The 22,739-nt window shown below is 52.1% G+C and overlaps 6 protein-coding genes across 6 annotated transcripts; 3 read left to right on the forward strand and 3 right to left on the reverse strand.

Annotated features, from left to right (window-relative positions):
• Positions 1-454: 454 nt before the first annotated feature.
• Positions 455-4,386, reverse strand: PSV08DRAFT_225793 (Eisosome component PIL1-domain-containing protein). Its single transcript, XM_066092197.1, has 8 exons — positions 4,220-4,386; positions 4,026-4,167; positions 3,341-3,977; positions 2,079-2,196; positions 1,757-1,890; positions 1,517-1,700; positions 1,154-1,466; positions 455-1,103 (listed from the first exon to the last, which is right to left on the reverse strand). Exons 1-8 carry the CDS (start codon positions 4,368-4,370, stop codon positions 794-796), a joined length of 1,989 nt encoding a protein of 662 aa, XP_065948942.1. The 5' UTR covers positions 4,371-4,386; the 3' UTR covers positions 455-793.
• A 141-nt stretch (positions 4,387-4,527) lies between these two features.
• Positions 4,528-5,638, forward strand: PSV08DRAFT_310120 (uncharacterized protein). Its single transcript, XM_014228543.2, has 3 exons — positions 4,528-4,827; positions 4,914-5,172; positions 5,231-5,638. Exons 1-3 carry the CDS (start codon positions 4,584-4,586, stop codon positions 5,532-5,534), a joined length of 807 nt encoding a protein of 268 aa, XP_014084018.1. The 5' UTR covers positions 4,528-4,583; the 3' UTR covers positions 5,535-5,638.
• A 4,906-nt stretch (positions 5,639-10,544) lies between these two features.
• PSV08DRAFT_248725 (uncharacterized protein) lies at positions 10,545-11,142 on the reverse strand (the record flags this gene model as incomplete). The annotated part of the gene is made up of 3 exons (XM_066092371.1): positions 10,545-10,711; positions 10,841-11,073; positions 11,138-11,142. The coding sequence occupies 3 exons, from the start codon at positions 11,140-11,142 to the stop codon at positions 10,545-10,547; spliced, it is 405 nt and encodes a 134-aa protein (XP_065948943.1).
• Positions 11,143-14,520: 3,378 nt separating this feature from the next.
• PSV08DRAFT_363440 (uncharacterized protein) lies at positions 14,521-14,947 on the forward strand (the record flags this gene model as incomplete). Its single annotated transcript, XM_066093050.1, has 1 exon — positions 14,521-14,947. The coding sequence occupies one exon, from the start codon at positions 14,521-14,523 to the stop codon at positions 14,923-14,925; it is 405 nt and encodes a 134-aa protein (XP_065948944.1). The 3' UTR covers positions 14,926-14,947.
• Positions 14,948-17,863: 2,916 nt separating this feature from the next.
• PSV08DRAFT_248726 (uncharacterized protein) lies at positions 17,864-18,585 on the forward strand (the record flags this gene model as incomplete). The annotated part of the gene is made up of 2 exons (XM_066092372.1): positions 17,864-17,872; positions 18,148-18,585. 2 exons carry the CDS (start codon positions 17,864-17,866, stop codon positions 18,583-18,585), a joined length of 447 nt encoding a protein of 148 aa, XP_065948945.1.
• A 239-nt stretch (positions 18,586-18,824) lies between these two features.
• On the reverse strand, positions 18,825-21,051 carry PSV08DRAFT_363441 (heterokaryon incompatibility protein-domain-containing protein). Its single transcript, XM_014228547.1, has one exon. The coding sequence runs from the start codon at positions 20,849-20,851 to the stop codon at positions 19,088-19,090; it is 1,764 nt and encodes a 587-aa protein (XP_014084022.1). The 5' UTR covers positions 20,852-21,051; the 3' UTR covers positions 18,825-19,087.
• Between the last annotated feature and the right edge of the window lie 1,688 nt (positions 21,052-22,739).

A 22,739-nucleotide genomic window follows, 5' to 3' on the forward strand; every position in this document is an offset into this window, starting at 1 on the left:
AGTCTGACCATATTTTGCCCCCAATTTAGCCTATTCTCTCCATCCATTCTTACCATCGTGATATCCAGATTCTTCAGGGCCCCCCCTCTTCTCCCAACAAAACCCCCAACAGTAAATGTATCTGATCAAATACGAGATGTAATAATAGAAAAGGGACTCGAGTCAAAATTCGGGATCATTTGCCATCCGCATCAGTGAATGTGACGAGCGGCCCTAAAAGAATTAAGTGGGGGGAGAGAGAAAGCGAAAGTTCGGCGAAAAAGCCGATGAAGCAAGACCACCAAAAAAAACAGCCAAGAAAACAAGACATGAAAACAAGTTTTGTGAGTTGGAATGATCGGATTTTCTATCGGATACCGGGAATTTTGATGATCCGGAGTGAATGGTTTCTTGGCAAGCAGTTCCATTGATGGACTCGGATTCTACGGCGAAAAACACAAAAAGACTTTCATCATTAGACAAGCATATGTAAGAATTAACTTTATTACAAAATTGTTCGCTCTGCACTTGAATCTGTAAAACGTTCCGCATTACTGAAAATGGTTTGAAATAAACAAACAAAGCCATTCTATCTGTGCATCCATAAAGGGAACATCCCGACTTTACGTGAGAGCAAACTATCCAAAAACAAACATTCCCTTTACATAGCTCGAGCGATATGAGATTCGAAAGGCGGAGCTATATTCACAGTGTCATTGTCCATTCCATCAGGGGTATACATCGTCAGTCCTTGTAAAGACGAACTATTAGTTGACAGAGAGTGGAACACTGCCCAAGGCCGTCAATAATGCATCTAAGCAGCCACCATTCTCTCCTCTTCCCGGCCGCGATGGTGCTCGCTGGCAATCGTGGACGTGTTTTCATCGTCAAGCTCGTCACGGTCCTCGTAGCCGTTACCTTGGTGCTCAGAGGCAGGGATCCATAGACCAGACTCGCGATCAAGGGCTTGGTCTTGTCCAGAAAGATCGACACCCTCTCCGTGGCCACGGCTCTGGTTGCGGCGGCGCTGGGAAAGGGTCCGGGATCGCTGAGAGAGCTTGGCAGAGACAGAAGCGTTCTGAGAGACCCAGTTGGTAAGAGCATCCTCGCAGTCTTGGATAATTCTATCGCATATTAGTGCACGGCTCAATAGAGAGGAATAATCATGACGTACGCCTTGCTAGCCTCGTAGCCATCGTAGGCCTGGCGTGTCTCGCCGGGAGTTACTGGGGTATCGTCGACCAACTCGAGAAGGTGCTTGCCGTAGCCAGCAATGATAGCAAGCTTCTCGCAATGTTCCCGCATGGCATCGAACTGGTAAGTAAAAGCAGCCTTGAGCTTCTCGCGAGTGATGTTGGAAAGCTGGGCTTCGGCGACCAGGGATTCGGCCTCAGCGCGGACAAGCTCTTGCTCGAGGACAACAATCTTGGGGGAGTTGGGCTCCTTGTACTTCAGCTGAGCAATCTGGTCGGTAATCTTCTGCTTGCCTGTATGATTGTTAGCTTTGTTCAACAACTGGAGACTGTATTTGACTTACGGTCACGGCTGGGCTGGACAGAAGCCTCAATGTTGCGAATGCTCTTGATCGTCACACGGTACTGATCGTAGCGGTCTACATACTGGTCCTCAAGCTCACCGATTTCGTAGATGAGGACACCGAGTTTGTCAGTGACATCAGACACATCGTCGTCGCAAGCCTCGCCCCAGATGGAAAGTTGTTGCTAGAAGCGAGTAAGCATTTTATCGAGTCCCAAACAAAAACACTGGGTAGACTTACTGCAACCTCCATGCGCTCTCTCGAAACCAGTTCCATACTGCGCATAACGTTCTTCTCCATCTTGACGAGTTGTGAGAGCTTCTTGGCAAGATCGGGACCGAAGGCGCCGGCGGACTTGTGCCGGAATGTGTGGCCTGAATTCGATGGCGACAATTAGCTACAGTTTCATATCATGAAGCATACAAGAATGGAGAATAGGCGATCCGGTAGTCCATGCCGCTGAAAACCGGTGGCACTGCTGAGCGCAGCGCTTATGCGCATGTTGCGCCAAAGAGGGCCAAAGAAGAAGACAAGCTCGAAAAGCGATTCTCTAAAAACGTACCGATGTTGGCCTTGCCAAAGAAGCGCCCACTCTTGGTCGAGGATGTGGGAGGCGGAGGGTTCTGGATCTGCGACGCCGTGGGCGCGCGGGACTGGCGCATGCTGTATGTTCGGTGCATCTTGTCTTGCGAGTGTCGTTTGCGGGGTTTGCGGTGGGGTCAAGCACAGTGGGTTGCAATGTGTTGTTGTTGTTGTTGTTGTTGGAGTGGAGTGCAGTGCGCAAATGGGTCGTGGTTAGGCCGCGGTTTTGTTCGACCAGTATGAATGACGTAGCTGTGGCTGCCGGCCCACTTAGAGGGGTTGATCGTACATACTCTAGTCCTCGGGCTCGTCCGCCATCCTCGCTCACATCATTGCACATCCTCCACACTCCCACATTGGCATCTACCGCCCCCGGTTAACATTAGACATCCACCTGCATAACCGAGCTGCTGCTCCTTGCCTGCATCTTCCCTCTGTTATCCTGAGCATCTCGAGTCGTCTGCACATACACCGGAATCGTTGCACATAGCCAGGTAGCTTTTGCCCTGCTTCCGCGTGCTAGCACAGGATGTACCGGATGTCAATGGCGCCAGTGATCATAGTCTTGCTTGCCGACATATATGACGTTATTGTGTGCCTCTGGCCGGCATTGCTTAGGCGCCACCATTTTCACGCTACCAAGAAACAACTTGCTTCTAGCACTACCAAGTGTAACTCAATGTGTCTAGCCAGGGGCTGCACGCCAATCACAAACACGCACAAGTTTGTGAAGCAGTCCAAGTTGAATCATTTGTCACTACACAGATATAGTTTCATGCTACACCCAAGATGAAATGTATCGAAGAAACTTGAAATGGGGTATCAGATTGTCTAAAAATGACCTTGCATTGCTCCGTCGTGCAGCTGATTCGCAAAGACACTAAGAATGCTGCCAGCCTCACCCAAGCCATTGGTCGGGCGCAGTGCCCAGAAAATCAACTCGCCCTCTCGTGGCGACCGACGATGATGTATGGCCAGTGACGCAAGTCCTATTGCAGCTGCTGTAGCAACACCAAATACACTGCCGAGAAATAATGGAGATGGCAGCTCTGACCGAAGACGCTTTGAAACTACCATTGGTTCTGACGTGACAATGGTACGTTTTTGCGACAGTGTAGTAATGCCAGGCAGGTTTCCCAGAATCTCCTTTGTACAGGCCATGGCACTTGCCCCGAAACTTGCTGGTCTTGTCGTCCATGGCAGTGTTGTACTGGTCGCAATTTTGTATTTGCCGGTTGAGACAGCCCAGATGTCAGCAGGGTTGACCTCCTCCTCATGAAAGAGATCTCTATGTAGCCTGTGAATGTATGCCCCTATACGCGGGTACTTTGCCCGGATCGTCTCCCTGAGCCAAGCCTGGGGTACCGGGGGATAGATGAGAAGGGACAGGTACCCGAAGGCCAAGCAGTCCAAACTCGAGGGCTGATCTCCCCGAAATAGATACTTATGTTTGCCCAACAGATCTGACAACGGGTCCAGCAGTTCGGCTGAAAGAGCGTCAAGTCTGAAGCGGGCAGCATACACCTGGCCACCCAAAAGGCCTCCCAGACCTCTGCCCCGTCCTATGTTTAGAGACCTGGGCTGACTCTCGGTAGGTATACCAGCAGCGCGTTTGGCTGCTTCGTATTCTGAGGATGCAGTCCCCCGGCCAGGCGCAAACTCTTCCTCAGCCGAAGTATCCACGTCCAGACTGCTCAGTCCCATATGTGCCGTCCTCATCCGGGCCAAGTCTCGCCGTCTGGGCGGAACCGTGTAGTTTGCGTACCATGGTAGAATGGCCGTGTATGCGGACGTAGTAGTCTTGTTGTAGTTCTCGGCTGAAACGTAGAGGGAGAGATCAACGAGCGGCGTTGCTGTAGCCTGGAGAAAGGTGCCGAACCTGGGTCGTGTGAGATGCTTTCTTGGTATCAGTGCGTGAGTTGCTTACGCAGTCCGGTCAGTCCGCTGGGTGCTTGAGAGATCAGCATCTATGTCGTTGGTGACTGTGGGGTAGTTGCGAAGATAGGCAACAATGTCCTCGAACCCCGACGCCGTTGCAACGCCGTCGTCAAAGAGAATCGGTAGTATTTCTGGAATGAGTGAGTCAACGGGCAACTTGCCACCGGGGACCAGTATCTGTACCTGCTGTTCCGACTGTTGGATTATGGCTTGCGACCAAGGACCATTCCCCCGCTGGAATGACGCGGTGGCAGTATGCTATAGTGGCTATGCATTCGGCCTCTATAGAAGCGAGGCCGAATGCGGGACCCCATACGTGGAGTTCTAGCACCATTGCTTGTGCGGCGTTGCGGAGAGTGTCTTGTGCTCATCAACATCCTAGCGGTCCTTCCAACCAACTTTTGCGCATGCCGATCGGAACTAGGGTCGGAACGCTTGCACGTGAACACGCATCATTGCCAAATGCCATAGGGCTGTCGGACCTTTAGTCTAACCGTTCTACATATGTACATGCTACACCTGCCATTCTTGAAACATATCGAAGATCATGGCGCCGCTCCGAAGATATCTCCGAATCACCAAACACTCGGTCATCGAAGTGCGCATCTATCTAGATCGGCCAGCCGATGCAGATGCATGGCTACTGAAGCGCGACGACCCAGCACTGCCACGCGTCATCCAAGCAGTGCGACCGCTGGTGTTGCCCAAACTCCGAGAGGAAAACGAAAGAGGCAAGGGACGGGGTGGTGCCAAAGCAAAGAAGAAGGGAGTCAAGGATGTGGTGATTGAAGGTAAGCTGCATGTCCGGGAGTGCCGAACGATGCAGACGAGAATGTTAACTGCGGCCTGTGCCAATCACTGGCTAACCTGCCCTCAGATGACTTTGAAGTTTCAATCTTCTTGACGGAGCTTTCATCCCGACACTCCATTCTCACAAAGCAAAAGATCTTCAAGGACAAGGCCCGCATTCAGAGCAACTCGGGCAAACTCACGGGATGGCTAACATCCGGGACAAGTGATCAGCCGGTTGTAATCAATGAAGATGCAGCAGAGCCAATCGCAATAAGGCAAGAGGACAGCGGTGCAGTTAATCTTTTTGATATTCCCGAGGCCAAGACAGCGAGAAAGCAACACAGGTATGCATGAGGGAAACAAACTCTGAGAATGGCGCCCAAAAGTGCTTACGCTGTGCAGCGAGGCTAGCGATAGCGAGACATCCGACCTGTTTGTGTCCGAACAAGCCAGCATTACAGGAAATACAGCGCAAGACCAGGATGAGGGTCAACGAGGAGATGAGACTAAGAAACTCGGCCTCCGGACATGCTACGATGGATTTAGCATCTATGGTCGCATTCTGTGTTTGGTGGTCAAGCGGCGTAGGGCCCGAAATGCGGCGCCTGCAAGCGGTGCAGCATCTGATAGCCAGGCCATGCTCGAGAACTGGGTCTCGACGCAAGCTATAGCTGGCCAGCAAGATGAAGACGACGACGCCCTATAGACGGTGCAATGCAAAGCCGACACGCGACTAGATTAGTGCACACCTGCTGATGTGCGTGTGGGTGGGTGAGATGCGAGATATTTTGCCGAAGAAAGGCAGTCTACTAGCACATACGTACTAGCGACGAATCGTGATGACGGTGGCTTCATGTCATTTTCCTATTCCACGTGGGCTTACCATTGCATTGGACGAGGGCGGGGACGGCCTGGCGATCGGTGCGTATCAGAGGCTGCGCCAGGCAACGAACCGTTTTTGCCAGGCTGGACGAATACTTACTTATGCGCCACAGCTATTGCGCGACCTTGGCCAGCATCGCGTGCCCGTGCACCTGTGCAACCCTGCATGTCGATGAGCGAGGGATGGGTGGCTGATGATCAGGTTTGATTGGAGATACTGTACTTGAGACGCGGCACCACGCAAGAGAAACACGGTGGTCGAGATAAAAGGGCGCATTTTAGATGATGTGTATGTATGCGTTGTAATGGCGGTGGATGGGCTGGCTGCACTGCAGTGCACTAGAGGGCATCACAGAGCGATCTAGCATGTCACCACCAAAAAAGCGCCAAATGTCACCGTGACTGGTGTTCAAGCCTCAAGAAGAACTATGGTCTTGGCATGGGCCAGCCCGTTGCTGGCTCTGCAATCAGCCCTTGGGATGTTCTGGCTTCAGCCTGCTACGCAGGTGTGGACGTCTATACAGTCTAGAGAAATTTGTCTAGTGTCAACAAAGCAGACGTGTCATTGGCGCTTCGGCCTCGCCGGATCTGGGCTTGGTGGTGGTCGAGCCTTTGTTTCACGACGCGAAGAGCAGCGCAAGCCACGGGCGTGGGGTGGCGGGGCGGACAAGGCTTGACGCGTACCTGCAGCAGCAGAAGCTGACCATCCAGAACCAGCCACGGCAGTGTGTGTGTATGTGTGGCTGGACATGGCCGGCAGTCAGGCATTAGCAGCTTGGAGCGAGTGCGGGAAACAAAGAGGCCGCAGCTGAGGGCAAAGGTGGACGGCGGAGAGGAACGCGTGGCCGAGGGATAGAGTTCAGAGCCAGTCTGGCAGTCCTTTTTGGCCCGCGGCGCATGTCGATCGCGGACAAGGACAATGGGGATAGGCAAATGATAGGCGTGTGGCTTTATTGGCAGCTAGGAGGTGACTGCAGTGAGAAAATGGGCAGAGGTCGGAGGAAAAGCGAGATCAAGACGTCAGGCGCGTGTGGGTAGATGATGGTTATTTGTGTATTAGGGAGGTCGATACTATACGCAGCCAATAGTCCCCACGGCAGCGTCACAGGGCTCGGCGCCTCCTCGCCGCTCCGCCCTCTCCGCGTTGTCCGAGCCGTCGGGACAGTGTGGATGATGAGAGTGGATGAGACAGTTACAAATGCAAACGTCTTTTTTGCTCGAACCATGGTCTTACTGCGGACGCAACGTTGCTGCAGGCACTTGTAACAGGAAGGTCGAATTGCGCTCCACCGCGCTGAAACGGCACGACGGTGTTGGCAATGGGCGTGCAAGCCAATTAATTGCCGAAGGCGTCATGGGCGCTGCTTTGTTTTTTGGCCCCTCTTTCTCGCTCTCGCGCTCTCGGTTTTTTGGCCTGGGGGGCGGTGGGCGCGCTCGGACGTCGATGGCTGCCCCTGTAGATCTGCTCGCTTGGTGCCCACGCTCCCACCCAAAATGGCCTCGGGCATTGCACAAGGCCCATTGCTTAGTCGCAGTCTCAAACCTGTCCAGGGTACCGACGGTTATTGGGAAGGGGAAATGGTGACAAGGCGAACGGTTCCCATCACATGGCCGTGAGCGTGATTTGCCAAGGCAAGGTCAGCAGGCAAGCTTAGTAGGCAAGCCACACGCACGGCACACGTATATTTGCGGACGCTGAGGCATGAAGTTGCAATATTAGCACAATAACTATGTCCATCAAAGAAACATGGTCCTGCCTGAGGTCACACAGGCGATAACCCTGCCGGCCCACGTGGAGGGCGCGCCAGGCAGGAAAAAGGATGAGCACGACAGCTCCATTCATCCTGCTTTGCTCGTCTCCGCGGCAGCCGAATGGCCACATGGGGGCCGAGTGGCTGCAGCTCGCCTTGCACACTGCGTCCGGCCCAGCCGAACTGCCATTGGACAAAGGGAGGGAGGGAGCAGCACGATACGAGTGATGCGAATGTGGCCAAGGTCCAGGACAAAAATAAGCCTGACTACGTGCGTGTGCCTTGCCGACAGCCTGCCTACGTACCTACCTGACGACGATTGAAGGCAGCCGTGCAAGGACAGATGCTACACGGCTACTTACTAGTGACTAAGTGGTCGTACAGCGTATACCACATGCAGACATGCACTCTCGCGCGCTATCGCACAATGACAAACATGATTACCCCGGCATGTCGGCCAGCAGAGGCACGGCCGATTGAGCGGGCCAGGGTCAGCAGCAGCAGCAGCAGCAGGACCAGGACCAGGACCAGGAGTGTCGTCGTGCCATGCTTTCCTTGACCGCCAGCAGAGCGAGGCCCGCAGTGGAGCGGAAAATTCTAGGGGGGAGGGGACTTTTGGGAGAAATTGGATCGAAGCTTGGAAGAAGCACGGGAGAAGGCGGCCATGGGCGCTAGGAGGCCGTGTGGTTGCACGCTGCGCTGCAAGTCAGAGGGGACCGTGTGTGGGCAGACGAGATGGGCGACGGGCGGCGTCGCAAATTGAGCGGGCCAAGGCTGGCAGCAACTGTGTCAGACTGGCGGCGTTCTGACACGCCATGTCGGTCAAGGTTTGGCAAACGGGAGGCTCTGAGGGAGTGGTGCGTACACACCGAACGGCGGGCTGGGAAGGCCTCGTGGGTCGTCGTAGAGGGAGGCCGGGCGCGGTGGGAGAAAAGGAGAAGGGCGTTTCATTGCCTGCCCACGGTGGCCACGGCCGTTGGCACTAGCCCCGTCGCAGTCGCAGCGTGTGATGTCAGACGCAAACTGGCCAGTTGCAATTGCCCGCGCGCCGTGGCCGCAGTTCGCTGTCCGCTGTGTGCGCTGCTGGCCGGGAATAGTCCAAGGCCGCTGCTGGCGTGGGTCGGGGGTGGCAGCCTTGAGCGTGGCCCCAGTGATGATGCGCTGTCTGGGCGGGAGGGCAGAGGGCGGGCAGGGCGCGGCGACACTGCTGCGGCGGGATTGGGCGAGTGCCAAATTCACACAGTCACAAGGCTGATGAAACGGCCAGCGGTAACGCAAAGGTTCGTGTTTGCTCGCACCCCTGCTCATTAACAGACCGGGATGGGCAATGTTTCGGCCTGGTTTAGCTCATGCACACGCCAGGAGCCCCCCCTTTCCTGCTCGTCAGCCCAACGCCTCTTTCACCGCTTGGCCCGTGCCCGCCATCATTACACCCTCTGCCAAAGCACAGAGCTGACCGACATTTTAGGCCTCTGCAATCTGAGCACAAGCATAAATACTTTGCGCCCCCACTGTCACGACGCTCGTTTCATCATCCAGAGCCGAATCCAGCACACACACACGACAAGAGTTTTATATCTCTCTCTCTGCACACCATCCATCCCACACGGCCACTACTACCACTACACTACCACACTACAACAACCACTCGACGACGACTACTGCTAGTCCCATCCAATCATCTCGCCAACCACTCTGCAAACTCTACCAAACAACCCACCCACCAAACATCCAATGGCTGCCACCCTCTGCAACGACATCATGGCTCCCCAGAACCTTCCTCCATGCCCCGGCCCACCACCAACCTGCCCTCTGCCAGCCATCCCCACAAAGAAGAACTGAGCATCGTCAACCACTTCCGCTCGCATGTTCTGTCCTGGACTAGCCGCCTGGCTTTAGTGCCCCGACCGGCACCGCACCATGGCGTGCATCCTCGACCACCAACATGGCCTAATACCACCACCTGGCTCCCATTCAACCCGCCCACGGCTGCTTGGCATGCTACACCCACGCCAGGCACCAACTAGTACGACGCGACCTTCTCGACGCACTTGGTGCCTTGGATTTCGGACCCAACATCCCCTGTCACTCACCTGACTACCTGACGAGATATCCGGTTAAACGCACTCTTACGCATCACCCTCGGATAGCAACGTCGACACTGGTCTTGGCGCCTCGTGCCTCGACTTGTTTACGCTCCTGCATCCAACACACTCCGCTGGCTCGAGTGGATGGAAATGAATCTTCTCGATAGACGCCTGTTTCTTTTTTTTTTACCATCACCATCATCACTACTAGACTTATTTGGCACACGCACCACAATCGTTGTAATACTGAGCGACTTGATTTTTGCATGCATTAGTTGGCGCTTGGGACATTTTTGGCTGTGTGCTCAGTGCATCACTCGCTTCTGGAGTTTTCAGCAATCATAGACGGCACCACAGTAGCCTGGCGGAATACCCACAAATACTTGATTTGTAGCATTAATAACCTGATCCAAGATCACCTCCTTATTACTCATATCACCTTCTACTATGCCGCCCCAGTGTGACACTTGCATGATGCTGACGACGACGATGATTATTGTTATCATCATCATTTGATTTTATCCAACATGAGCAAAGCAAGCAAGCCCATCAGCCGGTCGAAGGGGCCGGTGCTGGAGACACAGGCAGAGAGAGCCGAGGGCTCAAGGGTAGTTGCCGTGCACACCACCAATATTTTTTTGTGGCTATCCGCTATCCGCCAAGGGCGCGGGGCTAAGAATGGGAAGTCTCAGGTCTACTGTAGGCATGGATACAAGCGCTGCAGCGAGTGGAGCGGCTCGTCGACGGTTAGGCACACGCACGCATGGGACGAGGCCCGTGGACGCTTCTCAAGGTAGTAGTGTACACGCACACGTACTCGTACACCACCACCACCGGACAAGCGCGTCGTGGCCCGTTTGGTGACGTCTACCTTACAAGTGCAAGAGGCAGCCAACACGGGGGGCCTGCCTGGTCAGGCCAACGCTGGCCCTTTGCATGTTCCTGACCCGCCCCTACCGAAAGCTTCCGCGTGACCGGTATATGCGTTGGAAGAATTCATATCCCCGGCATGTGCAGTTGCAGTTGCAGTTGCAGTGCAGCAGCAATAGCAGCAGCAGCGATAGCAAAGCCCACAATGGGTCGGCGCACCTTGTCTGTCGACGATGGGCGTGTTGGAGTTGCAAAAGGCCAATAGGCATACTCGGACTCGTGTGCAAGCCCGCCTTGGTCAGCTATAGTAGATACGCCTCGATGACTCTATTCTTACTAACGACGCATCATGGCCCCGCTAGGTCAGAGACCGTTGTTGCTCAAACCGCGTACGGCGGGTTGCGAGCGTTGCACCATCTCACCGCTCATGATTGACTTGGTTACTCCACCTGCTTGCTTGCTTGCTTGCACGCCGATACATCCAAGTCGGACCAAGTGCCGAGTGGTGCGGTAGTGGTGGTGGCAGTGGGTAAGCCTAGCTGCCCTTTGTCTGCCCGGCTCGCTCTCTAACCTTCTCTCCCTCGTCTCGTCTTCGTCATGATACTGTCTAATTAGCCGTGGCGCATCCCGCGGGTGCAGACAGCCACGTGAATGGCTTGGAGGAGCAGCAGCAGCAGCGGCAGCGCTACTACGCTTACCTGCTACTGTACTCTACTTACTACATGCTCTGACTTTGCTCTATTCTACTTACTGCCCGTCTGCCCGGCCTGGTCCGACTACGGGCCCCGCTCGTCCAGCCACGTTGTCTTAGCAGGGCGGAGAAAGGCGCCCTGGCTGCGTTTGATGCTTGGGAATGAGCACACCACCAGGTCACACCCGCAACCCGACCATCCTGGACAATGGGGAGACGAGCGAGCGAGTGGGCGAGGGCGAGGACCGACGCCACACTTGGCTGCTGGTGGTGGTCGGGCAATCACAGGGAGCGTGCGGCTGGGCTTGTAAATCCTTCCTCGTCTCAATCAGGTTTTTCCGAGTGATGTTTTTGTGCTCGTCTATGCGCCATACCATTCTCGGCCCACATTTTATTTGATTGTTGGAGCAGCAGAGTCGGAGGGCGCCTGCTAAGCGATTGGTTGTGGGGGGTGCAGCACGACGTTGTAAGCCTGCATGTCCTCTGTGCGCCCCCATGGTTCCAAATCTAGGAACAAAGATGCGCAATGTCAGACGTCAATCCACCCTTGAAGCAGCCAGACGAGGCGTTTGGGCTACGCCATCGTCTGACGCTTCTACCCACTTCCCTCGCGTGTGCTGGGTGTGTCAGTGTGCTGCTTTCTAGGCACACAATCACACACACGCATGGCATGTGCATGCATGCATCCAGCCAAATCCCCTGCTCTCTTTCTCTCTCCACCATGGCTGCCTACTTCCTTACACACACACACACACACACACACACACACACACACACACATGGCTTTTTTTTGCTTTTCTGCATCCCTGGCAGATCAATCTGACTCATATCCGTATTTTCACATCGCACCTCTTTGCATGCAGATCGTGGATCCCCTGCTCGACGTGCCTTAGTGGCAGTCCTGCTCATGATGCCTTTTTTCACTGTCCCCACGCGCGCTAAATGCACTCTTCGCACCGACAAGTCCGCCCAGACAAGAACCAAATCTTGCTCGACGCACCCGTCCTTCGGTCATTTACTCAGAACCGCCGCTCTTCTGACTCATTGGCACGCCCATTTACCAGCGGTGTACCCCAGCCTGCCACCGTCTCAACACCGACGCCGTTACGATTTGGCCGTCGTCTAGTCGACCAGAACCATATCGCCGGGTCTCGTCACACTGCTACTTGTTACTGGACAGGCGGTTTTTACAAAAAAATCCTGAGTGGCCGCTGTTTGCAGCGCTGCCATTGGCCAATGCAAAGGGAAGATCCGCCTTCAACTTTGCGCCTACTCTTCCTCTCACCGCTTCCTTCACAAGCGAGAACCCGTCATCACACACGCTGCGTATCGCCATCTATTTTTGCTCATGTGACTGGCTGGCGTGATGCGCAACCTTCAAACCACGGCGCATGCGTGACAGCCCAAACAACTTTCGTCATGATTTGCCCAGTCGCCAGTACTCTCGGCGAAGACATAAGGTTTTTCTCGTCTGCCAACAACCTTCACCGGTGCGGACATTGCCATTCTGCCCATCTACCATGCTGCAAAGCACTCGCACCGGCATTGACGTCGACAGCAACCACACATGTAACCCACTAAAGGCACAAACTTTTCCTTACCTTTGTGCTTCAGCACGCGCAAATGGGTCAAGCCGCACGATCCAAGGGCAACATGAAGCATCCGATCCTTTTTGCACATCGCTTGCGCCATCTGTTTCGCAGGCACCCAGGCATTCGTGGATCAATATCTCCCACACAATGCACGTCGGTGTGGGACCCTGTCGATCAAACCGCAGCCTCCTGAACCTGCCGTTCATGCGCCTCGTCCGATGCGGTAACGCGGCCACCCATCTCCGGCTGTCCTGACCGTGACCTCACCCTTTTTCCGCCACTGCCGCTCTGTGCTTTTTTTTTCCAACTCGCTCACTGAACCCTGAAACACGGTCACCGTGCTGACAATAGCAATCATCATCCCGCGCTTGCTTGCTTGCTTGCCTGCTTGCTGGCCCCCTTTGCCACTCAGCCTCATCTTATTCCCCCACCTAAACTCCGTTTCCTTCGGACATTAAGTACGCTCCTGGGCTAAGCGACCGCAAACCCATATCCCAAAACGGTATACAATGGCCCACCCTACGATTCATGCCTCGGTTGTGGAATCCACCCTGGATTAGCCACCCCCCAAAAATTGGTCCCAACACGGCGAGGCTTGCACCATTCCAGCATATCACACCATCCGCGGGCAAACCAAGTTTTGCAAGTACTTTAATCGTGGCTGCCACACTCTAGATCCCACTGGTGGATGCAGGCACATGTGCTGTACATACAATATGTATTTACTACATACATGTCCATGTCCATGTATCCGACATTTGCCCTGACAAGGGGTGGTTATAGGGGGCTGAGTTCGCATATGAACATGAATGCAGCGTGGGGATCTTCCTTGCTCAAAGAACCTATTTCTGGCCCATATAGTGCGGCATAGCCACGTTGTCCAATACACCATCAAACCTGCAAGGTCAGCCAGAACGCCTGACCACAAACTATGTGCGCATATCTCTTGCACAAGGGGCCAGTTTGATAATGGGTCCGCTCCGTCTAACCGATCCCCATCTTTTCCAAGGTCCGAAACCCCGTCACACGTCGCATATCTGTATGTATAGTAAGCTCTCTCCGGATTCGGTATCAGATGCCAGGACTTCAGCCTGATATGGCTTTTTGCCGAGCCTCAGCTGCATTTTAACTTCCGCTATGTACATGTGTCCACTCTATCTGTATCGCATGCATGCACGTAAGACGGAACAAAGAGCGACACAAAGGAGTTGCAGCTTGTTGCCTTGTCCGATGCCAAGACAGCGATAGCCCGGGCGCCTCATGGATCAAGAACGGACCTTTGGGGAGGAAGGAACTATGTGGCTGCTTACCGGCACAGTGGTTACTATGGCTGACTTGACATGCTGACCACCCATCTGACTCTTGACAATGCCTTGGAGTGGTTTCCTGGCATTCAGTGAACCGTTGGCTTGGTCTTGTGTTGAGCTAAACTATCGTAGTTAATGCACTCTTTCGTTGGGAGCGCCATACAAGGCACAAGCGTCAACTGTACGAGTTGGCAAGTAGGTAAGGTGTTTAGACTGAATACGAGAAGAAACAATGTCCACGACGAGTCCTTGGGCCAGTTAGGTTAGGTGCGTGAGTATAGCTGGTATCTACCAGCACACCATCTCTCTCTCTCTCTTTCTTTCTCTCCCCAGGTATCATGGCGGTTCGAGAGACGAGCGCTGCATCCACGGTTTCACGAACCTTCCCCGCTCCATGGCAACATCTAGGCGTGCAGCACTATCTCTCCAATTGTCGTCATTGTACTGCGCCAGCCTGCCAAAACCTGCATCTTCTCTTCCGTCCTACTCGCCAACATACCCTCTTATCTTCCATGACAATTATCGACTGGCTCAGCTCGCTCGATGAATTTGGCAAATGGGCTGCTGGACGCAAGCCCGTGGCCAAGAAGGATGATGCCCTTCGCTTTGGTATTCTTGGTGCAGCGAAAATCGCGTGCATGATTGCATCTCTCTCATTTGTCGCCACGCGATGGATCTTCTCGAAGAGGAGGTATGAGCTAGACCTAACCTGCATCTTGTCGAGCACATACTCTCAAGGCGCTGATTATCCCCGCACGATCCCATACCGATGTAATCGTCGTTGCGGTGGCAGCGCGAGACAAACGGAAAGGCAGAGACATTTGCTCAACGATGGAATACTCCCATTTTACATGATAGTTATGAGGGTGAGTTGTGTGTGCCTTTCCCACGTGCAAGATATATACATGAAGAAGTAGACAAAAAGCATACTACAAGACTCAAAGATATCCTGCACAGCTCTCTCATCGCCGACCCATTATCAATCGACTGACTGCATGTACAACCCCTCCCAAATGGTCTCCACTACAGCCCCCAAAGCAGGGAAAACAATATCCTCCTTGAGAACTCATCCCATCTCCAAACCCCCAAGAAGCATGACTCGCTCTCCCATCACGCCATCCTGAACAGCGCCCCCCTCCCATGCAACCTGTCCTATTAGAGGCAAGCCACTACCGCTTCCTACCCCCGCCCGGGCACCTCTTTCCTCTCCCCAATTCGACGCCACACACACATACATCGAAAGGCACGCCCGAGAGCCCGCGCCCGCAGTCCCAGCCGGCTTCTTCCCCCCCCCCCCCCCCCTGCCGGCCATGACATCCGCTTCAAACTCTTGACCTTGCAGGCGGCGGGGGGGACGGCTGCGCCATGCATCTAGGCAACTATGTACGTTTTCTTTTGTCAGCGCTCGTCCGCAGTGCCTTTGGGGTAAGTAAGGTCCGTGGATGGGTAGTAGTAAGTAGACTGCGACTGCGACTACTCCTCGGCTTATTCCCTCTGCCCGCCCGTTTTTTTATCGGTGCTGCGATTGGGCTGTGCTAGGCATACATGTGCAGTTTACTAATGAGTGGGACTGGGGAGCTATTGTTTATGCGGATTTGTGGGGGGGGGGGTGATGGATTTCTGTGGCTTATGGGCAAACTAGTCTAGTTTCCGTGGTGCGATGTCGAGTGTGCGTGTGCGGTTGCGGAGTGAGGTGCTAGGTGTTAGGCATGAAAGCGGTTTGGAGAAGACGCGGTGTGAGACGGTTTGTCTCGCGGAGTTTTATGGGGCCTCATGTGTGGCATCGAGTTGACGTTAAGACTGTTACTACAGTGAGGAAGGTGGGGTCGAGTGAGGTTGTTGGGAATACGAAAGAGATGGACAGATTTAAGGCGTATACGTGGGAGTAGACTGGTAAGGCAGAGGAGGAGGAGGACCGGTGGGCTACGTGTAGGTATATGCTGGAGGGGTTTGTAGATGGAGTCAGAGGGAGGGACGGGAACGGGAACTGGTTTGGTGGCGGTGAGAGTATTCTGCAGATGGTTGTGACTGATGCTATGTATGTATAAGCGTGCGGATTGCAAGTCAGGCTGTCGAGGGAGGCGGTGAAATGAAATGGTGATGGGACATTCAGGTACGAAGACAACAAGTTAATTTTGTGTTGTCCTATTTTCATAAACCATCCAGGCTCAATTTCCCCAGGATACCGATTCAATATCAGCAGGTTAACCAATACATCTAGCAATGTACTGCAGACGGTCACATACGGCGGAACGCACAGGGGTCCCTGTCGAAGTTATAAATGCTAGATTACTTAGTCTTCTACACCAAAAACGTCCTTCTCATATTATATCATTTTACAGCTATTCTAACCCTCTCTTACTGTAAGTTTTTAACGGATCTTTGTTTTTCTACTACAGAGCTATAAGCTATTAAATCTCTTTGAGATACTTAAAAATTGTTTCATTAACACTCTTTGACATTTATGAAGATGTAAGTGAAGTTCAGAGGGAGTAAGCTTATCTTCTTTGTGTAGTGAAATGCTAACAAATTTGGACTAGTACATTCCGAGTTGATTGCAAAATAGCTACAATACACTACACCTGGTTCTCATCTCAGCGCCTTCTGCCGTACGTGAATGGGCACAGTATAACTCAAGACTATCCAAAAACTCGGTTACATCATCTATCACAAAGGCAGCGTCTCGGTAATTTGTATATTCCGCAGCTACCATGCTTAACCGCCCTTACCCTGAACCATCAATCAATAATATACGGTTTACGTGCTTACATTGTAAAGAAAGAAGATTAATGTTCCGAAGGTATCACCCTATCTAGAGAAGAAAAAATGGCTCGTTTCCATAGTACATGTATATATAAACCAAGCAAGTTGGATAATGCATACACACCTTTTCCCCTTTCCTTCCGGAGTTACCAGAATCCTAAACATACGACCAAAGTTTGAAGTTTTTTAATATAACCGGACGCCATCAATTTCAACTGTGAAAGGAGAGAAAGAAAAATAAAAAGATGAGAGTGCAAGTGCTGGCGCTGCTTGCGAGCAGCCTGGCGGCTCTGGGGTCTGCGAGAATGCCTGCGTTTGCGCCGGCGAAGGACCGGCTTGAGAACAGGGAGTGGGCGTATGATGCGCATGAGATTGATCAGCTGGTATTGCTTCTCCGTCTTGCTTTCAAAAAAATAACAGCCCTGGCGACGCTCTTTGCGTGGTATTAGAGTGAAGGAAAAAAAGAATTTTATGTTGACCTTTTGGGGGGCGCACTGCAGATTGATCATTATCCACAGAGCGATCGTTACGTGCTACATATGAATGGGACGTTTAAACAAAGATATTGTAAGCATTCAACCCCCCCAATCACACTACAATGAGGTGAAGGAGCTGACGTTATGTGTGTCTTCAAGTCTTCGACAAGTCGTTTTATAAGCCTGGTGGCCCGTTGTTCTTGTACATCGGTGGAGAGACGTGGGGGGGGGGGGGGAAGTAACTTCTTGAAAATTTACGGATGGAAAGTGAGTTGTTCTGTATTCAAAAAAACACATATGGGTTTGTGTATGTGTGTACCGATGGTGGCTAACGATACGTGATAATCTAGTTATACGGATTTTGATGGAAAAGTTCAGTGGGCTTCGTGTTATTCTTGAGAACTGGTATTATGGGTATGGTGTCTTGTACAATACGACTACTACGGATGAATTGAGATTTTTTGACTACTGAGCAAAGTAAGTGGATGGTCTGGGAATCTTGGGTTTTTTCATGACAACGGATTAAATATCGGGGTAGCTATTGTCGACAATAAGTACTTTAGACAGCACGTCAATTCCCAGGCGTTCGTGCAAACCTGAGCAATCACGACACACCATGGGTCATGTACGGTGGCTCTCTTGCCAGCTCACAGTTAGCATTCACGATGAAAATTTACAATGACATTTTCGCCGGCAGCATCGGTTAGCAGTGCCACCATCACGGTCCAATACGAGTATCCCAACTGGTACAAGCAAGTGATGAAGTTCGCCCCTTCAGACTGTACTTCACGCATCATATCCATAGTCGACAAGATAGACGCCCTAACCGCGAGCAGCAACACAGCCGCCATTCAACAACTCGAGGAAATCTTCGGCCTAGCCTCCTACTCCATTATTTAGGACTTTGCTGCAACCATCTCCTTCCCCATGGGCGGTCCCATATCCTACCCGACATATACATTGCAAGAAATCAACTCGGTCCCAGGGTACGGCGAGCCCTGGACCGGCCTCGGCGGTTACGCCGCCTACTATGTCAAAACTGATGTCGTCTCCCTCTGCACCAGTGGCCGCATCGACAGCACCGACTACGGCTGCTTCAGTACCCACAACACCACTTACTACGCCGACCCCTCAAACTCAAACACGCGTTCCTACCGTTCTACGCTGACAGACGAGATACGCATCAGCAGTGATGATTATCCGAGCTATCTGATTATGGATGCGGGACATGTGTGGGATGGAAGGGGGATCAGGGATGTGGTAAAGGAGCCGCAGTTTATCCGTGAAGCGCATTTGTGGGAGATAAGGATTGTTGGGAGGTTTTTTTTGGAGAGGTAGAGGGAGAAGAAGAGATAGGGGACTGTATGGAGCTAATGAGATGGATGTTATGAGTGTAAATATCAATTTTGTTGATTAGTTTTTTTTGCATGTTGATACCATTTTGGGGGCTTCTATGAATGTAGGCTCCCAGCTCCTTTCTTTTTCTCTCGCTGCTGGGAGTTGATGGGCTCACAAAGTTGCTCGAACGATGCTGATGCTATGATGACAATGTACTGAGCGAGAAACAAAGGAGTATATCTGATAAATCCTCTATTGAGACTTGTCTTGTTAGCAAAAGTCGGTAAGGTTACATTTCATTTGCAGAACAACGTATGAATCGAATTAAACAAGGCTAATGGAGGGCACAGTATGCAGGCGAAAATAAAATAAAATGCACGGTTGGAAACAAAGTCGAGTGCATACCAGCACCATACGTGCTCGACCAAGAGAGCAATGATCGACTTCACAGGGTAAAAACAAAAAGTCTTGAACAAGCCATCATAACCGTTTCTCTAAACAATCACACAATCTTTATTCTTTGTGTGCCTAGCGGATCCATGTGGCGAAAGGGATCAAAACTCCACCGTTGCTCGAGCCCCGTCCCTGACGTAGACCAGCAGTCCATATGTGATAGGGCAAAGATATGGCAGTTGCCTACAATCCGGTAGCCCTCGGAATCACGCGTCCGCCTCAGGATAAGAGGGATCCTGCAGCCGTCTATGGCCCATACGCTGTCGCCTTCGACAAAATTGTGGCTTGTTACTGCGGGAAGCATGCCTGCTCGGAAAATGTACTGGTTCTTGCCGTGTGTTTCGAGTTCAGCACAGAAATGCTGTACTGCGGTTCGGTAGATACTTTCAGGGGGTCCCATTGCAGACGCGGTATTATTTTGCATCATGGAAGATATGGAGCGAGTGTATGACGGATCCAGTAGCCAGTTGTATTGTGCAGGCCATGTTCTTGGATCGAGACTTGTTCGGTTTGACCCGCTACCTATCAAACCCATTACATCGCGACCAAAGGTTTGACCATCTAGCCATCGTGCTGATGGGCCATATCCTTCTTTTGTCGTGTTGTCAATAGTCGCAAGACAATGTGCACGGACGGTAACAGATGGTGTCAAATATGGATCAATAGGCCACCTCGAAGGTATATCAACTATTGTTGTCCAATCCATCTTGGCTAGCTCTGCGGCGCTAGAAGAGCTTCCGGATAGCTTTTCGAGAGACCGCCAGGGGCCTATCCTAGTTTCTTGGAATTGAGGACGCAGCGTCATGTCGCCTTGATGCTCTATCCAATCCGGCACCCAAGTCGGTAACCCCTTTTCTGTATGGCGAGGTCCGAGAGACAATGATGCATATGCCAGAAGCTCGAAGTCCTCTCGACAAGTGATGATGGCTGCAGCCGTACGCACCAAGACCTCCTCGATGCTTTGAGCGTAGTCGATAGTGATGAGGTTTTGCAGGCGTTCGCCCACTAGTCCCAGCAGGCTGTATACTTTGTCTCTTGGATCTGTAGAGCTGCAATGTCGTGATAGGAGCAGCAATGTGAGTAGATCTCTTGTCGGGGCGCTAGCCAGAGGATCCCAAGCTAGCGGACCAGGAACTTGCAGTCGTGAAATCTTTGCCCGTCCACGGATCCGACTCATCAGGTTGGCATCCATGGCACATGATGCGTCTCCCATGATCATCATGAGTTTTCGTGCGAGTGCCACCTCCTGAATGACCCATGCTCTGGAAACCCATCTCTTTGCAAAAAGCTTTGTCAGGGCTGATTGGCGTCTCTCGCTGTCCAGCCATAGGCTCCTGGATGCGAAGCCGAGGTCTTCTTCTCCGAGGTACACCAGGACCTGCGAGGCCCCAGCGTATATGTCGGCCATGAGTCCGGCCTGGTGGTTTCGCTCTTCGATATTGCTATGGTTAATAGAAATGGCATCGATCCACAAGAATCTCTCCTGAGAGGGCAGTCTCAATCTGCGCAGTGCAGAAGCACAGTTTGAGGTTACCGGGAATTCCGCACAGCCTTCATCGCCTACATATGCGCAGCCAATGTGCTGGGAGAGGCTGTCGTCTCCATCTTCGGTTGCCCAGCTGTAGGAAAGTGCTTCGTACTCAATATCGGAGTCGAGACTTGAATGGAGAAGATCACAACGAATTGGGTCGTCGAGCGTGCCGGGGTAGAGGCACAGAATGCGAAAGTCCTCGCCATCCGCGTGACTCAAGGGGCGGTACCGGAAAGAGTTGTGGCCTGGCGACAATTGCGAAGGTGTCCTGGGTCGCTGCATGGTGGCGACGTCTCCTGTTTTGAGGGCGCTATGCTCAGATATGGCCGAAATAAAAGTTTAGTCAAGGCATGGACCCAGGCCGATCTTTCCGGATTGGGTGGTGGAAGAAGTGCTGATATGAAGTCGTGGACGGTGTGCATGGCGATAGGCTCGGCCGGGAGAGTCCAAACACTTTCAGGCCAACATGTTGTAGTACATGTAGAGGGGCTTCTAAAAATACGGGTAATTGGTAATATTTCAAGGGGCACACGCGTTGCGGAAGGATGGGAGGGGAACGGCGCTATGGAAGGGACCTCGAATGCGTCGAGGACGCGTGGCGTGGCTGCTTCTGGTGTGGCTGTGACTGCTGACGTACGCCTCATGCACCACGCCAACCGAAACCATGCCCACGAACCCATCTCTTGGCCATTGCTGCATCTAGATTATACATCTGCTATATAGCAGCTACGAATACGTCATTTACTTCAAAATCTCTCTGGGGACTGATCGTAATATGGAGCTAAAGCCGCAACAACGTCTTACATCCTGATGTGTTGAAATAAGACGCACAACCATAGTCCTCACTAGACGCTCCATGAGTACATGTATGCCAGGTACCCATTACTGTCTATCCATTATGACAAAAAGAAACAGCGAGTGTGTTTTGAAAGAAGTCTTCATGTCCATTCCTCGTTGCATTACCTTGGCGGTACCGTTGTAACAGACCGTGCCCTAATGTAGAAATTGCCCCTCACACAGATTACCACATTAAGCTTGGTAGCGCACGATGCAGCTCCTCTCCGAATTTGAAAGACGGTTCCTTCTTCTTGCAATTAGTTCTTGACAGCCGTCACTACTGCTGTTGCCATCTCACGCTACTTCTCGTTGTTGTTGTCATTCCCATCCTCGCCTTCCTTCTCACTCTCAACATCCTTCTCAATGTCCGCTAAAATGCCTTGCTCTAAACCATATTCTACCCAAGACAGAGTTAATGCCGCATAAATTAATGTTTTATTCAACCGTGTTCCCGAGAATCTCGAGCATTCAACTGCTTCATTGAAGTGGGAAGTAGTGATCAAGATTTTTTCAAAATCTCCGCAATTGTCCTCTGCAAGCTGACTCTCAAGATGCTTCAAGGGTTCCATGGTTATCGGCTCAGCCGCCCCTCATCTTGCTCGATACACTCCTGCAGATGTTTCCGGGTGCAATCTTTTCTCTAGCTGTTTGGCTGTCTTTAGCCGTATATTACAAGTATGCATGGATCGAGTGTAGAAAGGGCAGTTCTCAAATATTGCAGAAGTCACCGTCGGTGGAGCGGTACCTACTAGATAAAGTCTAGCATGAATACCGTATAGCCCATGTCCCTCAGAGATCCAAACAATCAATCCTACTTCCCCACTTTTTTTTCACAAAAGCCATAGAAGCAAACCGGCCACTACCATGCAGCACTCAACACAGAGTGGGAATAGGCACCGCATGAAAATCCATACCCCCCCCCCCCCATTGCTATTATCCAACAAAAGAGAAATTTCATCTCCTCATTAGTAAGTCCACTTCTATTTAGTCAGTCTCTCATGGGTGTATACTGACTCTTTGTAGTATAAACCGAGAACGATCATCAAGTCCCGTATCCATACCAAAGCGGGTCAAAAATTCCAACACTCAAACGTAAGCCTAAATCTTTATTCAGTTTCATGGCTGTATACTAACTCTTTGTAGGGCAAGCAATGAGCGATCCCCAAGTCCCGAGTCCAAACCAAGACGTGTCAAGGTCGCCAAACGTGAGTCACTAGGGAGAGGAATTTGACAGGTGATGGAGGATGTTGTGAGTGCACTACAAAAATTTTCAGGAATGGGAGGTTTCATGCCACAAGGACATGGTGTTCTGAGTGAATCCGGGTGATCGCAT

This window comes from Bipolaris maydis, assembly GCF_028858645.1.
Source record: "Bipolaris maydis strain C4 unplaced genomic scaffold PSV08scaffold_9, whole genome shotgun sequence".
Taxonomy (NCBI): domain Eukaryota; kingdom Fungi; phylum Ascomycota; class Dothideomycetes; order Pleosporales; family Pleosporaceae; genus Bipolaris; species Bipolaris maydis.

What these genes read in the sequence shown, in the direction of transcription:
- PSV08DRAFT_225793 (XM_066092197.1), bottom strand. Translation starts at nt 4,370, where the DNA reads ATGGTGCTAGAACTCCACGTATGGGGTCCCGCATTCGGCCTCGCTTCT. An exon ending in CTTTGGCAAGGCCAACATCG is followed by an intron (nt 1,891 to 2,078) that starts GTACGTTTTTAG and finishes CATCGAATTCAG; the next exon opens with GCCACACATTCCGGCACAAG. An exon ending in GGCTACGAGGCTAGCAAGGC is followed by an intron (nt 1,104 to 1,153) that starts GTACGTCATGAT and finishes AATATGCGATAG; the next exon opens with AATTATCCAAGACTGCGAGG.
- PSV08DRAFT_310120 (XM_014228543.2), top strand. Translation starts at nt 4,584, where the DNA reads ATGGCGCCGCTCCGAAGATATCTCCGAATCACCAAACACTCGGTCATC. An exon ending in CAAGGATGTGGTGATTGAAG is followed by an intron (nt 4,828 to 4,913) that starts GTAAGCTGCATG and finishes ACCTGCCCTCAG; the next exon opens with ATGACTTTGAAGTTTCAATC. An exon ending in ACAGCGAGAAAGCAACACAG is followed by an intron (nt 5,173 to 5,230) that starts GTATGCATGAGG and finishes TACGCTGTGCAG; the next exon opens with CGAGGCTAGCGATAGCGAGA.
- PSV08DRAFT_363441 (XM_014228547.1), bottom strand. Translation starts at nt 20,851, where the DNA reads ATGCAGCGACCCAGGACACCTTCGCAATTGTCGCCAGGCCACAACTCT.